Source organism: Lagenorhynchus albirostris, chromosome 2 (assembly GCF_949774975.1).
Source record: "Lagenorhynchus albirostris chromosome 2, mLagAlb1.1, whole genome shotgun sequence".
Lineage (NCBI taxonomy): Eukaryota > Metazoa > Chordata > Mammalia > Artiodactyla > Delphinidae > Lagenorhynchus > Lagenorhynchus albirostris.
The window spans coordinates 46,416,784-46,438,389 of record NC_083096.1 but is presented as its reverse complement, the minus strand read 5'-3'; the positions used below and the strand labels follow the sequence as shown (position 1 = coordinate 46,438,389).

Below are 21,606 nucleotides of genomic sequence, written 5' to 3'. Positions count from 1 at the left end.
AAGTTTTCTTTCATCCAGCTGAGCCCAAGGTCGTGGGGCAAACCTTTCTCAGTTTCATCTTTTAATGTAGTTACTGTTAAAAGTCCAAGCCTGAAAAGTGGTCTCTTGGGTTTTACCGTGTCGTCCACAAACCAACACGCCAAGGTGAAGCCAGTGGGTGTGAAGGTCCAGGAGTCCCGGAATGCAGCTGGGGCCCAGCTTCACCAGCTGTGTGGTGGCAGGTGGGCTGCTTGACCTCCCTGGGCCTTGGTCCTTAATTAGTTAAATGGCGACAATACCCTACTGGTTCCTTGTGCATCATGGGTGATTATGACAGGAAATAACGCACCCCAAAGTGTACCGTATTGGAGATATGTTGATATATAGCTGTGAGGTAGGTTGTTACTGACCCAGGAATATGTGGGCAGGAGACTGGGGACACTTGAAGGGAGTTATCCTTTATGGAACATTTGTGCAAAATGTAGCGGAGTCACGCAGAACCTGATTGCATCAGTCGTGCTGTGGAATCTCAGTGGTCGAAGTTAACATAAGGTCGACTTAATCCAGTTCTGCAGGCAGACACCTCTCCTGGTTGCCTCCGTCACTCCACTGCCGCAAAGCAAGACTTGCACATTTTACCTTTTTTATTCCCTGTTGGTTTTTTAAGCTATCCATTACCCCTGAGTGCTAAAGAGTAATAGCTTCTTTTAAAAATAAAAATGAATTCAGATCACTTTGCTCAATAACTTCATATTATGCTTGGAATAATCCTTGTTCAAAAATTGCAGCTATCTATATAGGTGGGAGTCACTGCAGTAGGCAATGGTTTAAATGTTAAGAGATAGATACTGTCTTATTTGGTTGCCCTTTAATATTAAAATGCAAGTTCTTAAGGAAGCAAGGCCTCAAATGGTGTAACATACTGGTTTGATTTGGGATTAATTAAAAAATATTTTGATTTTCCAAGTAAAGAGTTCTGGAAAACGGTGTAGATTTTCTGCCTTTTTCCCGTGTTATTGGATTCGCTTAGTCTCTGTGAAAAACTGCATAGTGGAGTGGAAAATGACCTGCGGGAGGCTGGAAACCCAGGTTTGGGTCCCAGTTCTGCCCCTGACGAGCTGTGCTCTTGGGAATGTCTTTTAACTCCTGTAGGCCTCTGCTTCCTACTGCACTTCTTTCCAGCTAAAACATCCTGCATTTGCGCATTTGGTTCGTGGCTTGAATTTCTAAGATTGGATTCGCACTTAGGTTTTTTAACTTGGGATTGGGAAATTGTTGGAACCGATTTGCGGGGAGGGAGTGGTGGTCACTGTCTGGTTCCGTTTGCATTCCAGGGACAAAGGGCCATAGTCCCAGCCGTGTGTCTGAGCAGAATTTCCACCTGCCATGGTCAGTGCTGGGCTGACCTACACGAGCTGACTACCTTCTCTTTCCTCATCTTTTTTAGAACTCGTGATCCCAGACTCAGCAAACGTCTTCTATGCCATGAACAGCCAAGTGAACTTTGACTTCATCTTACGCAAAAAGAATTCTGTGGAAGAGCAAGTAAAACTGCGTAGCCGGACCAGCCTGACGTTGCCCAGGACAGCCAAACGGGGCTGCTGGAGCAACAGACACAGCAAAATCACCCTCTGAAAGGAGAGACCAGTGGCCCCTTGCTTGCCAAAGGCAGGGTGGGGCTGAGAACAGGCCGTGGTGATTGCAGCTGCCACCCAGTGTTAGAGGATCATTGGTGAGGTGGACAGATATTTATTGAGTACCTCTGGTGTGCAAGGCACTATGACAGGCGTCGTGGGGCAATCGGAGACGAACTTGACACGGAAAGGATGATTCTCTTTGACCTGAGACCGAAATGCAAAATTACCCACATTTATAAATATATATGTATGTACACATATTTGGTATGTGTGTGTATATATATAAATATGAGGGACTTATGGGATATTCTGGACTATGGAGAAACAAATTTGCACAATGGCCTGGGAAGTCGAGGTCACTTTTTACAGGGAACTAGAAGGAACTGAGAACCTCGTCTCATACCTTCCAAGTAAACGGAATCAACCCTAGGAATACAGAGTGTCCTTGGTGCCAGTATTATAAGCAGTCCAGACTATCTTTATAAAGGGAGAGGATTACTTTCTCGATCAAGTGCCACCAGAAAAGAACAACCGCAGAGGCGGGAACTGCCACGGGCTGAATGAAAGGCCTCCTCGGAAAGGCTTTGGATGAGCCAGTGGCTTTGACCTCTGCTTGCATCGGCCAATTTCTGCTACCCCAGGGAGGGCTAGGAGCAGCTTTGGAGGACTGTCGGAGCCACTGGTCCAGCCGTTGTGACACCTCTGGAGGCAACACAAGCCCATTTTGATTTCTGGCAACTTCATTGTTTGTTTCCCTCCCCGCCCCTAAAGAACATATCACAATCATTCTTGCACATACAGCCATGTTCTTTGGTAACTTATCAGCCAGAAAGGAAAGCACAAAAGGAGGATGACTCATGTGGACCCTGATCTGTCTCGGAATGCCACTACTTCATTGTTTTTTTCTGATTGCCTTTTGCATGTGAAACTACATGTCTGCAGTCTTTTGCCATCTGGATCGCAGTACCTCTATATTACGTGCAATTTGTTCCTCAGGTGTAGAAATTCCTACTGCGATTGACTATAACTGATGATTTTGAGCCTGTGAACGACTTCTGAAGAGCGATTGCTCTGTGATTAGCCCCTCGGAAGATGTTCACTGCTGAGAGCAGTGTCCTGTTTTACTTATTAACTTTTATAGCCTTCCTGTGCCTAGTCATGGGGAAAGAAATGGGGCTCCGTATATTATCCAACTCGTTTCTAAAGAGGTACATTCTTCCAGATGGAATCAATAACTTTTTTTTTTTCAGGTTTCCACACTTGGTATCACAGTATCACTGTTAAGTGACACTTTTGTCTCCAGTACCACCATCATCCTCTCCCTTCCAAATCTGAGCTGTGGCTGGGGTTTGAACTACAAAGCCATACGTGGGATGTTGACACGTTTAAGAAGCACTTTCAGAATGTTGTCCTTTTTAAGAAGAAAATTCTCAAAATACCAGGTTTTTATTCCAAAAATAAAGAATGAACCCAGATATGAAGTGCGGATTGTAACGTGGAGCTTTTTTTTTCCTCCTATCCTGTAAGACAGCTCCCAAAGGTTATGTGTGATCTATGTTACATAAATAGCCATATGAAATCTGCAAGAAACACCAGGGAAAGGCTAGAGATTTGTGGCGGTGGACCCAAGAACGAGAATGAGCCAGGAAGGCTTCAGATTTCCTTTAGGTCTTTCTAGATCAGACCGCATTGTAAAGACCGACTGGTTTCAACTAGTTGAAAAGCACTTTTTGTTCTGTGTTTGCGAGGCTGGTTCGATTTGTGCTTCTGTGCGTGGAGGAGGGATGGCCAGGGTGCTAGACGTCATGGGGACTGAAGGAAACATAGCCTCAGCCTGAATTTCTTGGTTGGAAGGTCAAGAAGAAAATGTAGAACTGTTGGCCTGGTTTAGGGCGCGGCTACCAAGACATACGTGTTGTGCCCACGTGCTCGCCTTGTGTATTTATACTGTACATGTAGAGTCTAGATTTCTATACTGCAATGTAAAATATATATATATTTTTTTTCCTTTTTTAAAAAAGACAATGGAAGTTACAAGTAGATAAAACGTAGCCTCATTTATTTAATGCCACTTTAAATGTCTTAAATTTGTTTCCTGGTGGACAGCCGGGTTAATACTTTTAGCTGCTCGCATATGCTTGTCTTTCTGCATCTCCATCATCTGTTTACCTTTCGGTCAAATTAATAAACTGGCTTGGGACTTGGTTGGCATGTGCGGCCAGACCCAAAGGGATTGTATCTGGAGTATTAATCTGGTGGATCTGGGTTCCAGGTATGTCAAGGAGCATTTTGGAAGCCCATGCTGGTTCAGTTGGAGGGAGCAGAGGGAAAGCCAGTGGCACAGTTAGGAGGGACCCTCTCCACTGGTAAGTGTCATGCGCATTTAGGGGAAAGAATGACGTCTTAGGAGACTGCCATCAGATGTGATGCCTTGCTGGACAGCATTCTTAGGAGTAGTTTGGCTGGGGACACCTTGTATAAAATCAAACTTAGAGTTGGGATCCAAGGCAGTACTTTGCCTTCTTTTTGACAGCCTTTCCTGAGTCTCCAACTGCTACCATCTGCACAATTCTTGAAACCGTCCACGGTGCTCCGGAAGCCGGGAGGGCCTCTGTGGAAGGAAGGAAACAAGGTCTTCCCAAAAGGCAGCTTCATTCAACAGATGCATGTTGTCATTCCGTCACATTGTTTCCAAAAAAAAAAGGGATTCCTAAATGGATCCAAATTATCAAGTTTTCTGGGTCCTTGTGGGATAGTGGAGAAAGCCAAGTAGGTGTTTTAATAATCGATAATATGGGCAGGAAAAAAAGGGATTTCTATGTCTGGCACTAGGTGACTATGTTTTCAAGATCATTTGAGAAAATGGGTTCCCTTGTTTTGCCTCCCTGCAGAAGCAGCTTGGTGAGATTTTGCCTGAAGGAATAATGTCTTAAAATTTCCTTCTTTGGAGCCTTTTCAAATTTGCCATGCAGCACAGGACCATTAGAGGCATACAGTATTTATTTTTAGTGGTATCGAGAAGTTGCCCCGATGTCAACCCTCTTTTTCTACAGGGCTGCCGCAACGGCACCAGTTACAACCTGTATCCACAGTTCCACTATGAAAAGTTATTTCTGTCCTGTTTTGAGTTACCGTTTCCCCTAAGATCTCTGTTAAAATGAAATAATTCTGGAAGGGATTATTAGGCTAGCCTAGACTAAAGTAACAAACCATGAAATCTCAGTAACTTAAGATATGACACGTTGAAAACTGAACTAGGTATTGCAAATCGGGCAGCTCTCCTTAGCGGCTCCAAGGGTCCAGGCAGCTTCCCTCTTGCAACTCCGCCATCTCAGATTTTTCTTTCAACTCCCAGTGATGGTAGAGAAAACTCACAACTCTTCCTGACTGCCTTAGACGAAAGGGACCACATCACTTCCATTCACAGTCCGTTGGCCAGTCTATGGCTCCAATCTAAACGTAGGGGAGGTGGGGAAATGTAGGAGGGCACCTGGACTAGACGAGCATTTCCGTCCCCGCACAAAGGAGTTCTGTCTTCTCACTAGGGTGCATGGCTTTGTTCATCTTCCCACATTCTCCGAAAAGTGTTTGGAGGAGATGGCAGTGAGGACTTGAGATGGGGGCTGCACAGAGCAAAGGAAGGGTTGAAGAAAGAGAGGTGCTCAAAGGAGGAGAAAAAACAAGAGTAATTTAATTTTGTTTAGAATTAGCCTTATAGAATTTATTTCTAACATGCGGTCACCACCAGTTTACATGCTTCTCATGTGGTCCCTACTTTAAACTAGGAGCTACTTTGCAGATGTAGGTGTATGTCAAATTTTAAAAAATCTAGGAAATTTAAAGTGTTTCCACATAAACTGTGAGATTCAAATAGAAGCCAAATTTAGTTAATTTAAGACTCTGAATTAGAAAACCACCACTTGGTGTGGTTTCTCAACATCTCTACCCAGAAAACTGTGTGGAGGCAATTCACTTATTTAACAGTTTGAGATATTTAACATTTTCTTAAGGGTTGGAAGGAATCTTACAAATCATGTAGTCCTGGCCCTTGTATTACAGATCCCGAGGCTGAGGCCCAGAGCAGTTACGTCAGTTGCCAAAGGTCAAGGGCAGGGCTCTGAATGACCAAACCCTGCTATGTGGGTGTCACAGTGGACTGGGCTTTCCTGACAGATGCTCCTCTACAGCCTGCTGGAGCTGGACAGGATGCCTGGGGTCTGTTGGCTCTATCCCCAGCCTTCCAACCATGTGAATTTCCAAAAGCTACATGTGAATTTCCACAGGCTACCTTGGTTAGATGTGCATCTGGTTGGTTCTGTCAAGTCTCCAAGGAGAGATCTGCTGCCGGTCGGAGAACTGCTGCCTGATATCCTGAGCATCATTTCATCTTGCAGATGGGGAAACGGGGCCGTAAGGACCAGGATGGCATTGCAAGTTAACTCCCACCTAGGATGCGTGATGAACTCGTGGGGTGGGTGAAAAGCACCAACTGAATGAGGAGTTAAAGGAGCGAACACCAGTGATCAGTATCGAGTACTTCGTCACAGTTTCCTCAAAAGAAATCATTTTTATTCCTACGATTGTCTCAACTCAGAGCAACATTTTGTGCTGCAGTCACACTCTCCCACACAAAGGGTACCGGTAAGTCAAGTTGAAAAAAGACGAAAAGTCAATGATTTAAACTGTTTCTAGATTGCTCCAGCCGTTTTAAAAAAAGATGGGCTGGCCAAAAAGTTCGTTCGGGCTTTTCATACCAGCTCCTGGAAAAAACCCGAACGAACTTTTTGGCCAGCCCAATACCAGGGCACCAGTTTCAAAATGGGAGAGAAGCATTCTAAATGGGAGAAGCATTCTAAATAATACCTTGCCCCCAGATGTCTACTTCTGATGATCCTCGTTTATACAACATCTGACGTCCAAGCCTCCAGCAAGCCAGCGAATTGGTCTAATCAGCTAAAAAAAAAATTAATAGATGAGATTTCATAGATGAGAAGTAAACAGGGGATGGGGTTGCCGAGCTTTTTTTATACATCAGGCTGTGTGTGTATGAGAGAGAAAGCGACAGAAACATTAGATGTTAGTGAGGAAGCAAGAAATGAGGCAAACTTTCTCTCTAGAAGCTTTGCATGGTTGCAGTTTGGTGTGGGTGGGATCTGACTGCCTAGCTCTTGACTCCCAGCCCACTTACTATCTTAGGTAAGTCATTTAGCTATTGCTTCATCTAAAAAGTGGGGATTGAAAATAGTTCCTACTTCTGGAGGTTCATGTAGTATATTACATTACACAGCACATGTAAAGAAAGCACTTCCCTCTGGTGCTTGCTTTAAGAGTTCACTGCTGTTATTCCCGGGAAGCTCGTGGCCTAAGGGGGGGGCGTGCTGTCTTCTTAGAAGCCCTCCAGCCTCCTTCCCTAATAAGCAATGACACAGGGCAGATGTGACACTCAGACATGGGACTTCAGATGCTTGAACAGCACCCTGGGAAAACTGAGCCTGCTGCTGCTTTGGGGAAAGATTGACTCACAGAGCTGGAGGGCAGCCAGGGCTCCTGCAGCTTGCTCCACAGACCCACTCCAAAGAGGCTGGGGAGAGGGGAGTGTGGGCCCAGCGCAGCCCTGACCACAGTGCCTCCTGGCGGGGCTGAGGCTGCACAGGGACACACACTGGGCGGACTCGGAAGGAAGCCACTGGCCCGTGTGAAACGGCCCTGAGCTGGAGCATCCCCCTCCCAGAGCCTAAGGTGATTCCTGTCAGGGTCCCCACCCTTTTTGGATTCCTTCTGTGGTCAGGGGGGGACAGGTCTCTCACCAGAAGCTGAGCCCCCATTCCCCTGTTCTCCCAGACCTGTATCTTTCTTTCCCTGCAGAATGGGGCTCTCTGCTCTGACTCTCCCTCTGCCCAGGGATGACTCACATGCAGGACAGTGAATTGTTGCTGTTCCACAGGCACTGGGGGCCCTGGGCATCCCAATTATTCCTTTGCATGCTGTCCAGCTCACGGCCACCTCAGCCTCTCCCGTTGTTGCAGGTTTGCAAGGATAAAATAGTCATTTTAAGGGCTGGGGTTGCCACTTCAATTCCAAGCCTCTCCTACTATTTTTTTCCCTCTGGTTCCCTCCCTTTCCAGCCTGTGCACCAGGCTCACTTCTCCACTAATGAGCCTGAATCTGTTTTCTTATCCCTTTGGCCCTTGCACTTCTCTCCTGGACTTGAACCTCTGTGCTGTGCCCTGGAAGCTGCCTCTTTCCTCTCCCCTCTAATTCCCTAAGGCCTGCACCCCTCATCTGTCCCCTCCCTGCTCAGCTATGGGCATGGTTTCCTCCCTGTGGCCATTCTAAACAGTAATATCCCCTTCAAGTCTTCCCAATTCATGCTGGCATTTTACAGAGCAGTTAAAACCCTTCAGACCACACCATCAATACAAACATCTCAACTCCTCTCTGAGGGTCTTCCCCGAACTGCCAGTTCCCTTTGGGAGAGGACACTTTGTCACAAGTTATTTTCTAATCTTCTCTGAAGAATAGAGAGCAAGCGCTGTCCAGGACACTGAAAATCATGTTCCCTCATGAGCAAGAGCCCAGATGCCTGCCCAGCCTCCCCTAGAACAGGAAGCACCCAGAGGAGCCTCCTCTGGACCATCGGGGGGGTGGGGCACGAAGCTGGTGTTCAGACGTAGAGATTTGGTCAAAGTGCCCACAGCAGAGGAAGCCAAGCTGAAGAAACTCCAGGGAGGGGCAGAAAAAATAAACTCAGTAAATTAAAGAGAAACCAGTGTTCAGAGGTGATCCTTCATTCTTTCCATCCCTTTTGAGGGCATACAGGAAGGCGGTTTGGGGTTGTGAGTAGCCTCCCTGGTGTGGCAGGAGGGACCCGAGCTAAGATCATCTCAATATCAGTACACCTACGGGTGGAGGCTAAGACACAGGCCATCTTAGGCAAATCTATAGACCAGAAAGGAAGCCACTTTCCAGCCCAACAACAAATTTTAATGGAGCCATTCCACCACTTGCCTGGAACCCATTCAGTATTTAATAATTCTTCCTGAAAGCACACCTAAACTCTTCATGCTGCAATTCAAGCCATTTCCTCATTCCGTTTGCATAATAAGAGAAGGCACCATTTTCTCCTCCCACCAGGAAGCCTGCACAAGCCTCTAAACCAGCCTCACCCACCAGGGGGCAGACACCAGAAGCAAGAAATATACAGTCCCACAGCCTGCGGCGCTAAGTCTACAAATACCCTACCCTGGGACCAGCTGGTGCCCAGACACTGGGTGATGAGAGGGAAGTGGACTGCTGGGACACATAGGACATCCCCTACAGCGGAGGCCACTTCTCCAAGGTCAAGAAATGTAACTAACCTTCCACACATATAAAAATACAAATAGAAGTTTAGACAAAATGAGATGGCAGAGGAATAAGTTCCAGATGAAGGAACAAGATAAAACCCCAGAAGGATAACTAAGTGATGTGGAGATAGGCTATCTACCTGAGAAACCATTCAGAGTAATGATTGTAAAGATGACCCAAGAACTCAGGAAAAGAATGGATGCACACAGAGCATAGAAGTTACAAGAAGTTTTTAACAAAGAGTTAGAAAAAATAAAGAACCAAACAGAGTTGAAGAATACAATAACTGAAATGAAAAACACAAGAAGGAATCAATAGCAGAATAAATGAGGCAGAAGAACAGATAAGTGAGCTGGAAGACAGAGTGGTGGAAATCACTGTCACGGGATAAAATAAAGAAAAAGGAATAAAAAGAAAAAAGCACAGTCTGAGAGACCTCTGGGACAATATCAAACGCACCAACATTCATATTATAGGGGTCCCAGAAGAAGAATAAGAGAAAGAGCCTGAGAAGATATGTGAAAAGATAATAGCTGAAAACTTCCCTACCATGGAAAAGGAAACAATCACCAAAGTCCAGGAAGCACAGAGAGTCCCATACAGGATCAATACAAGGAGGAACACACCAGGACACATAGTAATCAAATTGACAAAAATTAAAAATAAAGAGAACATATTAAAATCAACAAGGGAAAAACAACAAATAATATACAAGAGAATCCTCATAAGGTTATCAGCTTATTTTTTAGAAGAAACTCTGCAGGCCAGAAGGGAGTGGCATGATATATTTAAAGTGATGAAAGGGAAAAACCTACAACCAAGAATACTCTACCCAGAAAGGCTCCCATTCAGATTTGATGGAGAAATCAAAAGCTTTACAGACAAGCAAAAGCTAAAAGAATTCAGCACCACCAAACCAGCTTTACAACAAATGCTAAAGGAACTTCTTTAGGTGGAAAAGAAAAGGCCACAACTAGGTACAAGAAAATTACAAGATGGGAAAGCTCACTGGTAAAGGCAAACATACAGTAAATGCAGGAAATCATCCACACACAAATATGATTATCTGAACCAATAATTGTGAGAGGATGAGAGTACAAATGCGGAATCTTGAAATGCATTTGAAATGAAAAGACCAGCAACTTAAAACAATCATATATATACACAGACAAATATCAAAACATACATATATCAAAACCTCATGGTAATGGTAAACCAAAAATGGATTAATAGATATACACACAAGTAAACAGAATCCAAACACAACACTAAAGATAGTCGTCAAAATACAAGAGGAGAGAACAAAAGAGGAAGGGAAGAAAAAAGACCTGCAAAAACAAATCCAAAATAATTAATAAAATGGCAATAAGAACATACATATAGCTATGTACATGGATTAAATGCTCCAACCAAAAGACAGATAGGCTGAATGGATACAAAAATAAGACCTGTATATATGCTGTCTACAAGAGACCCACTTCAGATCTAGAGACACATACAGACTGAAAGCAAGGGGATGGAAAAAGGTATTCCATGCAAATGGAAATCAAAAGAAAGCTGGAGTAGCAGTACTCATATGAGACAAAATAGACTTTAAATTAAGACTGTTACAAGAGACAAAGAAGGACACTACATAATGATCCAGGATCAATCCAAGAAGAAAATATGACAATTGTAAATATATATGCACCCAACATAGGAGCAACTCAATATATATAAGGCAAATGCGAACAGCCATAAAAGGCGAACTCAACAGTAACACAATAATAGTGGGAGACTTTAACACCCCACTTACATCAATGGACAGAACATCCAGACAGAAAACTCAGTAAGGAAACACAGGCCTTAAGTGACACATTAGACTGGATAGACTTAATTGATATTTATAGAGCATTCCATCCCAAAGTAGCAGAATACACATTCTTTTCAAGTGCACATGGAACATTCTCCAGAATACATCTCATGCTGGGTCACAAAGCAAGCTTCAGTAAACTTAAGAAAATTGAAATTGTATCAAGCATCTTTTCCAACCACAATGTTATAAGATTAGAAATCAACTACAAGAAAAAAACTGCAAACCGCCCCCCCCCCACAAACACCTGGAGGCTAACCAACCTGCTACTAAACAACCAAAACAATATGCTACTAAACAACTAATGGGTCACTAAAGAAGTCAAAGAGGAAATAAAAAAAATACCTAGAGACAAATGAAAATGAAAACATAATGATCCAAAACCAATGAGACACAGCAAAAGCAGTTCTAAGAGGGAAGTTTATAGCTATACAAACTTACCTCAGGAAACAAGAAAAACCTCAAATAAACAACCTAACCTTACACCTAAAGCAACTAGAGAAAGAAGAACAAACAAATCCCAAAGTTAGAAGAAAAGAAATCATAAAGCTCAGAGCAGACATAAATAAAATAGAGACTAAAAAACAATAGAAAAAAATCAATGAAACTAAAAGCTGATTCTTTTTTTTTTTTTTTTTTTTTTTGTGATACGTGGGCCTCTCACTGTTGTGGCCTCTCCCGTTGCAGAGCACAGGCTCCGGACGCGCAGGGCCAGCAGCCATGGCTCACGGGCGCAGCCACTCCGCAGCATGTGGGATCTTCCTGGACCGGGGCACGAACCCATGTCCCCTGCATCGGCAGGCGGACTCTCAACCACTGCACCACCAGGGAAGCCCTAAAAGCTGATTCTTTGAAAAGATAAACAAAATTGATAAACCTTTAGCCAGACTCATCAAGAAAAAAAGGGAGAGGGCTCCAAATCAATAAAATTAGAAATGAAAAAGAAGTTACAACTGACACCACAGAAATACAAAGGTTCATGAGAAACTACTACTATCAACTATATGCCAATAAAATAGACAACCTTGAAAAATGGACAAATTCTTAAAAAGGTACAATCTCTCAAGACTTAGCCAGGAAGAAATAGAATATATGAACAGACCAATCACAAGTGCTGAAATTGAAACTGATTTAAAAACTCCCAACAAACAAAAGTCCAGGACCAGATGGCTTCACAGGGAAATTCTATCAAACATTTAGAGAAGAGTTAATACCTATCCTTCTGAAACTATTTCAAAAAATTGCAGAGGAAGGAACATTTCCAAACTCAATGAGGCCACCATCACTCTGATACCAAAACCAGACAAGGATACTACAAAAAAAGAAAATTACAAGCCAATTATCACTGATGAACATAGACACAAAAATCCTCAACAAAATATTAGCAAACAGAATCCAAAAAGACATTAAAAGGATCACATACAATGATCTAGTGGGATTTATCCCAGGAATGCAAGGATTTTTCAATATCTGCAAATCAATCAGTGTGATACCCCACATTAACGAATTGAAGAATAAAAACCATATGGTCATCTCAATAGATGCAGAAAAAGCTTGATAAAATTCCACATCCATTTACAATAAAAACTCGCCAGAAAGTGGGCACAGAGGAAACCTACCTCAACATAATATAGGCCATATGTGACAAACCCACAGCTAACATCATACGTAATGCTAAAAGCTGAAAACATTTCCTCTAAAATCAGGAACAATCAAAAACAAATGGGACCTAATTAGACTTAAAATCTTCTGCACAGCAAAGGAAACCATAAACAAAAAGACAGCCTACAGAATGGGAGAAAATATTTGCAAATGATGCTACTGACAAGGGATTAATCTCCAAAATATATAAACAGTTCATACAGCTCAATATCAAAAAAACAAAAACCCAATCAAAAAATGGGCAGAAGATCTAAATAGACATTTCTCAAAAAAATACATACAGATGACCAAAAGCACATGAAAAGATGCTCAACATCACTAATTATTAGAGAAATGAAAATCAAAACTATAATGAGGTACCACCTCACACTGTTCAGAATGACCATCATCAAAAAGTCTACAAATAATAAATGCTAGAGAGGGTATGGAGAAAAAGGAATCCTCCTACATTGTTGTTGGGAATATAAATTGATACAGCCACTATGGAGAAGAGTATGGAGGTTCCTTAAAAATCTAAAAATAGAGCTACCATGTGATTCAGCATTCCCACTCCTGGGCATATACCTGGAGAAAACCATAATTGGAAAAGATACATGCACCCCAGTGTTCATAACAGCAGTATTTACAATGGCCAAGACATGGAGGCAACCTAAGTGTCCATCAACAGATGAATGGATAAAGAAGATGTGGCACATATACACATATATAATGTGTATATATATGATATACACACACATATATTACACAATGGGATATTACTCTGTCATTAAAAAGAATGAAATAATGCCATCTGCAGTAACACAGATGGACCTAGAGATTATCATACTAAGTAATCCAGACAGACAAATATCATGATAGCGCTTATATGTGGAATAAAAAAAAAATGATACAAATGAACTTATTTACAAAACAAATAGACTCACAGACATAGAAAACAAACTTACAGTTACCAAAAGGAGAGGCGGGGATAAATTAGGAGTTTGGGATTAACATATACATACTACTCTATATAAAATAGACGACCAAAAAGGACCTACTGTATAGCACAGGGACCTATACTCAATATCTTATAATAACCGATAATGGAAGAGAAGGTAAAAAAGTATATATTCACATACATATACACATATATAATTGAATCACTTCACTGTACATTGAAACTAACATAACATTGTAAATCAACTATATTTCAACTAAAAAAAATTTTTTAATTAAAAATTAAAGAGAAGGCACCATTTTCTATGTAATCTGTTAACACAATGTACTAAAACCTATCATTTCTCTCTTTTCCAAGCAGGCAAAAACAAAACCAAAAACAACATACTGGCCACCACTGGCCAGACTCTTCACCCTTGTCTCAGCCACCCTGCTCGATTTAGGGAATGCCATCAGCCCACTCACAGGGAGTCCCCTCCCATGTCACTGCTCTCTCCTCCTGGCTCCCCTCCCACTGACACATTTAATCAGGAAGTCTCCAGGGAAGGAAGGTTCTCTCTGAGATAACAAACATCCCCACAAAACATAAAATGTGGGTGAAATGATTTCCAAGGCTGCCTGTGCTGAGGTTTCTGAACAGACCATCCATGACATGCTATTTTATCAAATGACCAGCCTCACTTTAACTCTCACCTTGTCATTAGTTAAATCCTCACTGAATTAATTTCTTGTCAGTCATAAAGATCACTTACTTGGAAAGAATGTCTTTAAAGCACATTGTAGAAGCCTCTTGGGAAAACTCATCTTTATCTTACAGTTACTAATTAGATGGATTTGTTCCAACTGTAAGTGAAAATATTCCCATGTGTGTAGCTGAACGGGAATTTTGTTTCCGACACCAGCATTTTACCGGAAATCTCTGCATTGTCTGTCAGGAGAGCAACCAAACTTAGAATTCCCCCCAGAAACAACGGCCTCTGCGTTCGTGAGAATAGTCTGGAGCAGGAGGGTAGCCGCCTTGCCATCATGATCGGGTCTCAAGACTGTTTCCTGTCAATAACCCCAACACACAGCTGACTCTTCGGTCCTACCCAGCTCCCCATCACTCCCTAGTAGGCCCTTCCACAGCCCCAAACCCAACACAACTGTCACATTCCCAGCAAAGCTGCCCCCAATGGCCCCCTCCTCAGCAGAACCAGGTTCCCTGGGTCCTATGGCCCCTTTTGTTCCAGCCTCTGAAAGAAAGCCATCCTGCTTACATGGCTGCTCCTTTGGACCACAGACGCCACAGCAGTAGGGACCTTTTCTAGACCTCTGAGCATCTCAGTGCCCAGCACAGGGCCTGAAACAAGGGAGCGCTCACACCTGGTTTTTGAGGTTTTGGGGGGGGAGCCTGAGCTGAAATACAGGGGGTCATTGAGGCCAACATGGGTTCTCCTTTTTTTGCCCCAAGATAAATCTCTTTGGCCTGGGACAAGCATTTCAGTATCTTTTGATGAATGGATAGATAGGCTGACCAATAGCACAGAAATGCAAAATGAATCCTCCATCAATCACCCTCCCACTGGAGGCCTGGAATCCTTTTTGGCTTACTCACCTCTCCAGCAGTCTAAAACATGTCCCACTGGACAGGAAGGCCAGTGACCACCCTCTGTTCTTTGCCACAGGGATTGCACAGCAGTGATGATTACCTTTGGCCTCTGACATCCTTGGCCGGTGCAGACCTGGAAATTCCAGCAGTGTTGGCCGTTGACCAGCGTTGGAGGAACCAATGAACAATCATAGAGTTGCACGTTTTTTAATTTTTCACAAAGTGCTCTAGAAGGCAAGTAGTTTATCACTTCCCCACCCTGAAATGACAGAGCATGACAGACAGTGTAGGATGCTGGGATGCTGGCTCTTGTTTTCCAGAGTTCCTGGAGCAGGCCCCAGTGAACAAAGCAAGGCCCGTGCAGTGTGTCATCTGCACGTTGTACACACTCAGTCCACACTTAGCAGCACCAGCACTGCTGAAGTCAGGGCCGGCCATCCAGAAGACTACACCTTGGATCTCAAGATCCAGAGAGGGTTTAACTTCCAGAGGCAGACAGCAGGTGCCATGACGGAGGCAAAGTCCTCTGACACCGCAAAGGTCTAATGTCTTGACTTAAGGCTAGACGGGAGGCAGGAGAGAATAATGAGGTCAAGGAATCCCTGGATTGCTGAAGAGATGACCTTTTAAAGAAAAGCTGCGTCTGCAGCTCACAATGTTCACAATGAAAGAACACTGCTTGGGATTCTAGACCTGAGTGGAGGAAAGCAACGGCTGGGCTAAAAGAGCCAGAATTTTATTCACAGTAGAACAGTCCTAATCTAAAATTCTAGAATTTATGAACAATGTCTTTTAAGAATGAGAATTCAAAAAAAAAAAAAAAGAATGGGAATTCATAAACCCACCAGACCAGCTGACAGGGAAAAAGAAAAAAAAAAAGACCACCAATGTTCTCTATGAAACATAACCACACAAAAATTAATTAAATCTTCCTCTACTCCCAATACCTCAGCCTCCGCCCACCCCTTTAAAAAAAAAACAAAACATGAAATTCACGCACACCTGCACACACTCAAACACACAAACGAAGTACAGCATACCCAAGGAAACCTTAGGAATCGCCTAAGGGTTTTTCACTGGCTCCCCAGATGCTCTGTTTTTCTAGACAAAGAGTCAAGCTCTGATAGCTATGTCTAAGCAGTAAAAATCAGGCAGCTGAGATCCCCTCCCTCAGTCTCCTGGCTTATTGGTCAATGCAGAAGAACCAACCATAAGTCAAGAGGGAAGGCCAAGGTTGGTGTTCTGTGGAAGGAAGCTGCCGGGTTGTCCTGCAGCCTGGTGCCCTCATGGGGAGCAGGAAGCTTGGTGCACCCAGCAAGGCCACCAACGGGTTCTGCTCCAAAGCATGAAGCTCAGAGTCAACACCCAGGACACGGAGAGAGGAGCGTGTGTGGACAGGATGCTTGGGGAGGGGATTTCTGGAGACCAAGTTTTACTGCTTGCAGGCATGAGAACAGAAACCTGAAACAAACCATCATGAGATATCCAAGGATCACAGATTGTGGAGCTGAAACAGATGATGTAGTCCAACTCTGCATTTTACATAAAATCCATTTATGAAGAAAGCAGAGAGGTGGTCTGCCCAGGATCCTGACTCCAAGGCGTCCCTGGTTGTTGGTCTAAATCAGTTGATCAGTCCATTGTTTCTAACCAAGGTCTCTCGCCTCAGGTGGAGAATCATTTGTTTCCAGAAGGTTAGAACCTCCCACTCAACAGGCCTCCTTGTAAGAGTCAGGCTGGGAAATGCAGAAGAACCAGACTCTGGAACCAACGTGTCTACACTCACCACTTCCCAGGGGGCAATAAAAGCCTAACACATATGTTTCCCTGCCTTATCCTACAGACACTTCCCCCACATTTTGTAAAATAAATAATTCAAAATAGAATGAAAATCCCAGGCAAGGACAGTTTCTGGCCTAAAGATGTGCTCTGCCTCTTAACAGTGACTCAGAAAACTCACACCTGCAACTCACTCCCAGGCTCAGGGTGGAGAGGACAGTCTGACGTGCTGGGGCAGCACATGAACCCCCGGGACAGCAATTACACACCAGTCCCAGCCCCTTATATATTAAATTTATCTTCATAAATAGAGCATCCCAACTCAAGCGACCATAATAAAGAAGGCCAAAGTTTGAGTGCTTTCCTCAAATATCTACACAAACCCTCAAATATCTATGAAACTATATGCTCATGGCAAAATGGACATCTCTTCATGGGAGCTTCAATTGCCATGATAGTCAAATGCCAAGTTACACACAGACCCAAATACCCATCCCTGTTGGATTACGGGGACTAAGATGAAAAAGTCACTTTGCAATAAGGCTCACGGCAAATGCCTTTAAAGAAAAAGCCCAATTAATTTGATTTTAAATGGTCTGATTCCCCCTCCCCCACACCCCGAACTTAGAACATACTCAAGTTTTCAACGTCACATCTATGACATAAAATGGGCACACTAGACCAATAGATGTGGTCCAGTTGACTTGGCTGCCAGGCCTACCCATTTATTGATGTGATAGTGTGGTGATCACCTTTCCCTTTTATGAATCTCTGAGCCATGCTGTTCAACCTCAATGTGAGAACGAGTATCATATGGGTAATGAACTGAGGGACAAGGTGTCTGGATTGAAGTTCATCTTAATGGTTTCCATAAAGCCTATTTTCTAGCCATCTAGGAAATTTGGGTTTAGTTTCCCTATTCCCTTCCCCTGTCAAAAATATACTAATTTTGATCAATCACATTAGACCACTTTGGTTAGATGATCGTGACCATGAAAAGAAACTGGAACAAACATATCAACAGCCCATTAGGAAAACCACAGGGCAGTAACCCCCCCATGGAGCCCTCATAACTCATCTCTCGAAGGCACAGTGTCCAGGGAGGTTGGCGGTGGCAGGGCCTCTGTGTTCTTGGCATTGCGGTAGATGTGACCTTGCTTCCTGGACTTCCAGGCATGTGTCCTGTCCCAGTCAGTGGCCACTGTCTCATTGTCCCAGATGGTTGAGGTCTCCGTGTCACTCAGATACCCTGGCTGGCCTGTGTAGTGTGTTGGGTAGATGAGTAAGGGTTCTGCAGAGAAGGCTTTCAAGTCCCTGGATTCGTAATGCTCCATGTACTCAGCACTGAAAACAAGAGGTGTACAGGTGGGTGAGGGAGCAGGACACTTACAGAACAGGGGAAAAGAGCCCCACTTGTTATCTCTTAAATTCTCATAGACTCATTTGATTATTTTTCAAGTTGTGTCCTGTGTGGAAAATTTTAGTCTACGAACACAATACAGTTTTCTTTAAAAGCTTTCAGATGGTCTAAACAAATGCACAAAGAAAAAGGTCAGAATGTTTCTGTTGTATTTGGATAGACTAGTTTAAAAATGAATTTCAGGTCTTATTCTAAAAATTAAGGATTAAGCTCTGTTGGACCATAATAATAAATAAATGTGATCACTTTGTAGAAAAATGCTCTGTTCCCGGATTAATAAATTAGACGGCTGGGAGCTGGATGGCAATGAAGGGTTGAGTGATGTGGTGTAGGCTTGGAGGCACACCAGCGTGGCTTTGCATTCCAGCGACAAGTGAGTGTAAAGTGGAGGGATGACTTGCCCTCCCTCCCAGGGCTCCTGTGCAGATTACATGAGGTGACATCTGCTTGGCTGCTAGGTCTCAATTTCCTTTCTGTTGAGGGGATGATGATTGACCTCCATGTTTATGTTGGGAAGCAGAGATAAAAATCAGTCTCCGACACGTTATCCATCTTTACTGAAGACAGGAGACAAAATGAGCAAGATGCAGGACAAGAACACTCAACTGCTAACATGAAGACCATCTAGGGAGGAATCACCCAGCAACTGAGAGAAGAAGCCAAGGTTAGAACCTGGTCTTCTGCTCCAGTAATGAATTTAAGGAAGCACTGATCAAGCAGCTATTATGTATAGAGTTTGGACTAGGCTCTAAGGACACAGAGATAAAAGATGGTTCCTGCCTCAGGGGCTCATAGGTTATTGGGGAGACTGACACATAAACCCATAATTTACCATGCCCTTGATAAGCACTAGGTCAGAGTGAACTCCCAGGCTACAGGAACTCTAGCAACACACTGCCTTCTTCTATGGACACCTTGCTCAGAGGCCACCTCCACTCTCTCTGAGCCTCTAACACATCTCTGTGATTGCAGGTATCACAATATATCACAATGACTGTTCTCGAGTCTGGGTTCCCAACTAGCCTGTGAGCTACTGCCTGGCCAACAGTACACTCAATGAACTAAGAAATGAACAGAAAAATCTGAGGTGTTTAGGAAGATGACCTTCACCTTGAGGTGTATATGGGTTTATGGAAGTAAGAAAATCAGAGATGAGAGGACTGAGCAGATTACGTCCAGTTAAACTACCCGCTGGGTATTAAAGAGGACTCCTATGCAAGACTCACCATTTCTGCCTCATCTTCCCCATCTGTAAAAGGGGATAATCACTCAAATCGGCCTCTCTGGGTCATGATTATGGACAGATCACTTAGGAAAGTAGTACCCCTTAAAATATATTAAGTATTACCCAGAAACCAAGTAGCATAATTTATGAATGGATTTTGCTCAAGGGATAGGCAGGCAGTTCAGGGTAACTCACACAGGATGCTTGTTGTACATGATTGGCAGAAACTCATCCACTGGTAGCATCTTCCCAAAAGGATTGGCTCCAACAAGCTTCTGTGCTCCTTCCAGAGAGATGACATAGCCCAGAGTCCAGTAAGAATAGTCAGCTTCAACCAGATTTACCACATTGGGCACAGCTTTCTCTGGCTCTTTTAGTTGCATCCTCTTCCTGCCAATATAACTAAAAGGAAATGGGTGGAGCAGAAAATTCCAATTTTAGTATTAGACATCCATAAGAATGGAGCACAGCTCTGCAGACTTTTGAAAGCTTGGACCAAGTGTGTCTTATTTAAATGTATCACACAACAAGGCACATCACATCAACCATGGCTGTCATCTCCCATCAATGGGGCCATTTCTGTGGCTCCACTTATCAACATCCCAACTATTCTTGCCTAGCAGACTGTTGAAGCATGAAAGTTGAGATGTAGAGATTAAAAGATCTTTCAGAGGTTCGAGACAAGATGGCAGAATAGAAGGACTTGAGCTCACCTCCTCTCACAAAATCACAACTAACTGCTGAACAACCACCAACAAAAAAGACTGGAACCTACCAAAAAATATATTCTACATCCAAAGATAAAGAAGAAGCCACAGCAAGATGGTAGGAGGGGCGCATCTGTGATACAATCAAATCCCATACCCACTGGGTGGGTGACCCACAAACTGGAAAATAATTATATTGCAGTGGTTCTCCCACAGGAGTGAGAGTTATGAGCCCCACATCAGGCTCCCTGTTCTGGGTGCTCTGACATTAGGAGGAAGAGCCCCCACAGCATTTGGCTTTGAAGGCCAGCAGGGCTTGATTACAGAAACTCCACAGGACTGGGAGAAACAGAACCTCCACTCTTGGAGGATGCACACAAGGTCTCATGCACAGTGGGACCTAGGGTGAAAGCAATGACTTCAGAGGAGCCTGAGGCAGAGCTACCTGATGGTCTTGGAGGGTCTCCTGAGTAGGCAGGAAAGAGGCTGTGGCTCACTGTGGTGACAAGGACACTGGTGGTGGAGGTACTGGGGAGCATTCATTGGTATGAGCTCTCCTGGAGGCTTCCATTTTGACACCAAGAACTGGCCCCACACAAGAGCCTGTAGGCCTAAAGTCTTCCTGAGCCCACAGTTGCCTCCAAACACACCCCTTGACACAACCCTGCCCACCAGAGAGACAAGACCCAGCTCCACCCACCAGTGGGCAGGTACAGTCCCTGCCACCAGGAAGCCTGAACAAGCCTCTAGACCAGCCTTGCCCAACAGGGGGCAGACACCAGAAGCAAGAGGAACTATAATCCTGCAGCCTGTGGAAGACAGACTGCACAAAATGTTAGACAAAATGAGATGGCAGAGGAGTATGTTCCAGATGAAGGAACAAGATAAAACCCCAGAAGAGCAACAAAATGAAGTGGAGATAGGCAATCTACCTGAAAAAGAATTCAGAGTAATGATAGTAAAGAGGATACAAAATCTCAGAAAAGGAATGGAGGCACAGACTGAGAAGATACAAGAAATATTTAACAAAGGACTGAAGATATAAAGAACAAAGTTGAACAATACAATAACTGAAATGAAAAACAGACTAGAAGCAATCAATAGCAGAATGAATGAGGTAGAAGAAAGGATAAGTGAGCTGGAAGACAGACTATTGGAAATCACTGCTGCGGAACAGAATAAAGAAAAAAGAATGAAAAGAAATGACGACAGTTTCAGAGGCCTCTGGGACAACATTAAACTCATAAACATTCACATTATAGTGGTCCCAAAAGGAGAAGAGAGAGAGAAAGGGCTTGAGAAAATATTTGAAAAGATAATAGCTGAAAGCTTCCTTAACATGGGAAAGGAAGCAGTCACTCAAGTCCGGGAACTGCAGAGAGTACATAGAGGATAAACCCAAGGAGGAACATGCCAAGACACATAATAGTCAAATTGAGAAAAATTAAAAACAGAGATAAAATATCAAAAG

At 43.6% G+C, this 21,606-nt stretch overlaps 2 protein-coding genes across 4 annotated transcripts in view; one reads left to right on the top strand and one right to left on the bottom strand.

Annotated features, from left to right (window-relative positions):
• RGL1 (ral guanine nucleotide dissociation stimulator like 1) overlaps nucleotides 1-3,849 on the top strand; it is a 276,917-nt gene extending 273,068 nt beyond the window's left edge. For all 3 annotated transcript variants that reach the window (XM_060131812.1, XM_060131802.1, XM_060131823.1), the window contains one exon: nucleotides 1,427-3,849. In XM_060131812.1, coding sequence (XP_059987795.1) covers nucleotides 1,427-1,614 — 188 coding nt within the window. In that variant the 3' untranslated portion in view covers nucleotides 1,615-3,849. The remainder of the gene's footprint in view (nucleotides 1-1,426) is intronic.
• Nucleotides 3,655-21,606, bottom strand: part of COLGALT2 (collagen beta(1-O)galactosyltransferase 2) — a 147,170-nt gene continuing 129,218 nt past the window's right edge. Inside the window, exons 11-15 of the mRNA XM_060131833.1 lie at nucleotides 19,624-19,830; nucleotides 15,105-18,127; nucleotides 6,480-6,569; nucleotides 5,905-6,105; nucleotides 3,655-5,239 (exon numbers count right to left, since the gene is read on the bottom strand). Of these exons, the coding sequence (XP_059987816.1) occupies nucleotides 17,851-18,127; nucleotides 19,624-19,830 (484 nt within the window). The 3' untranslated portion in view covers nucleotides 3,655-5,239; nucleotides 5,905-6,105; nucleotides 6,480-6,569; nucleotides 15,105-17,850. The remainder of the gene's footprint in view (nucleotides 5,240-5,904; nucleotides 6,106-6,479; nucleotides 6,570-15,104; nucleotides 18,128-19,623; nucleotides 19,831-21,606) is intronic.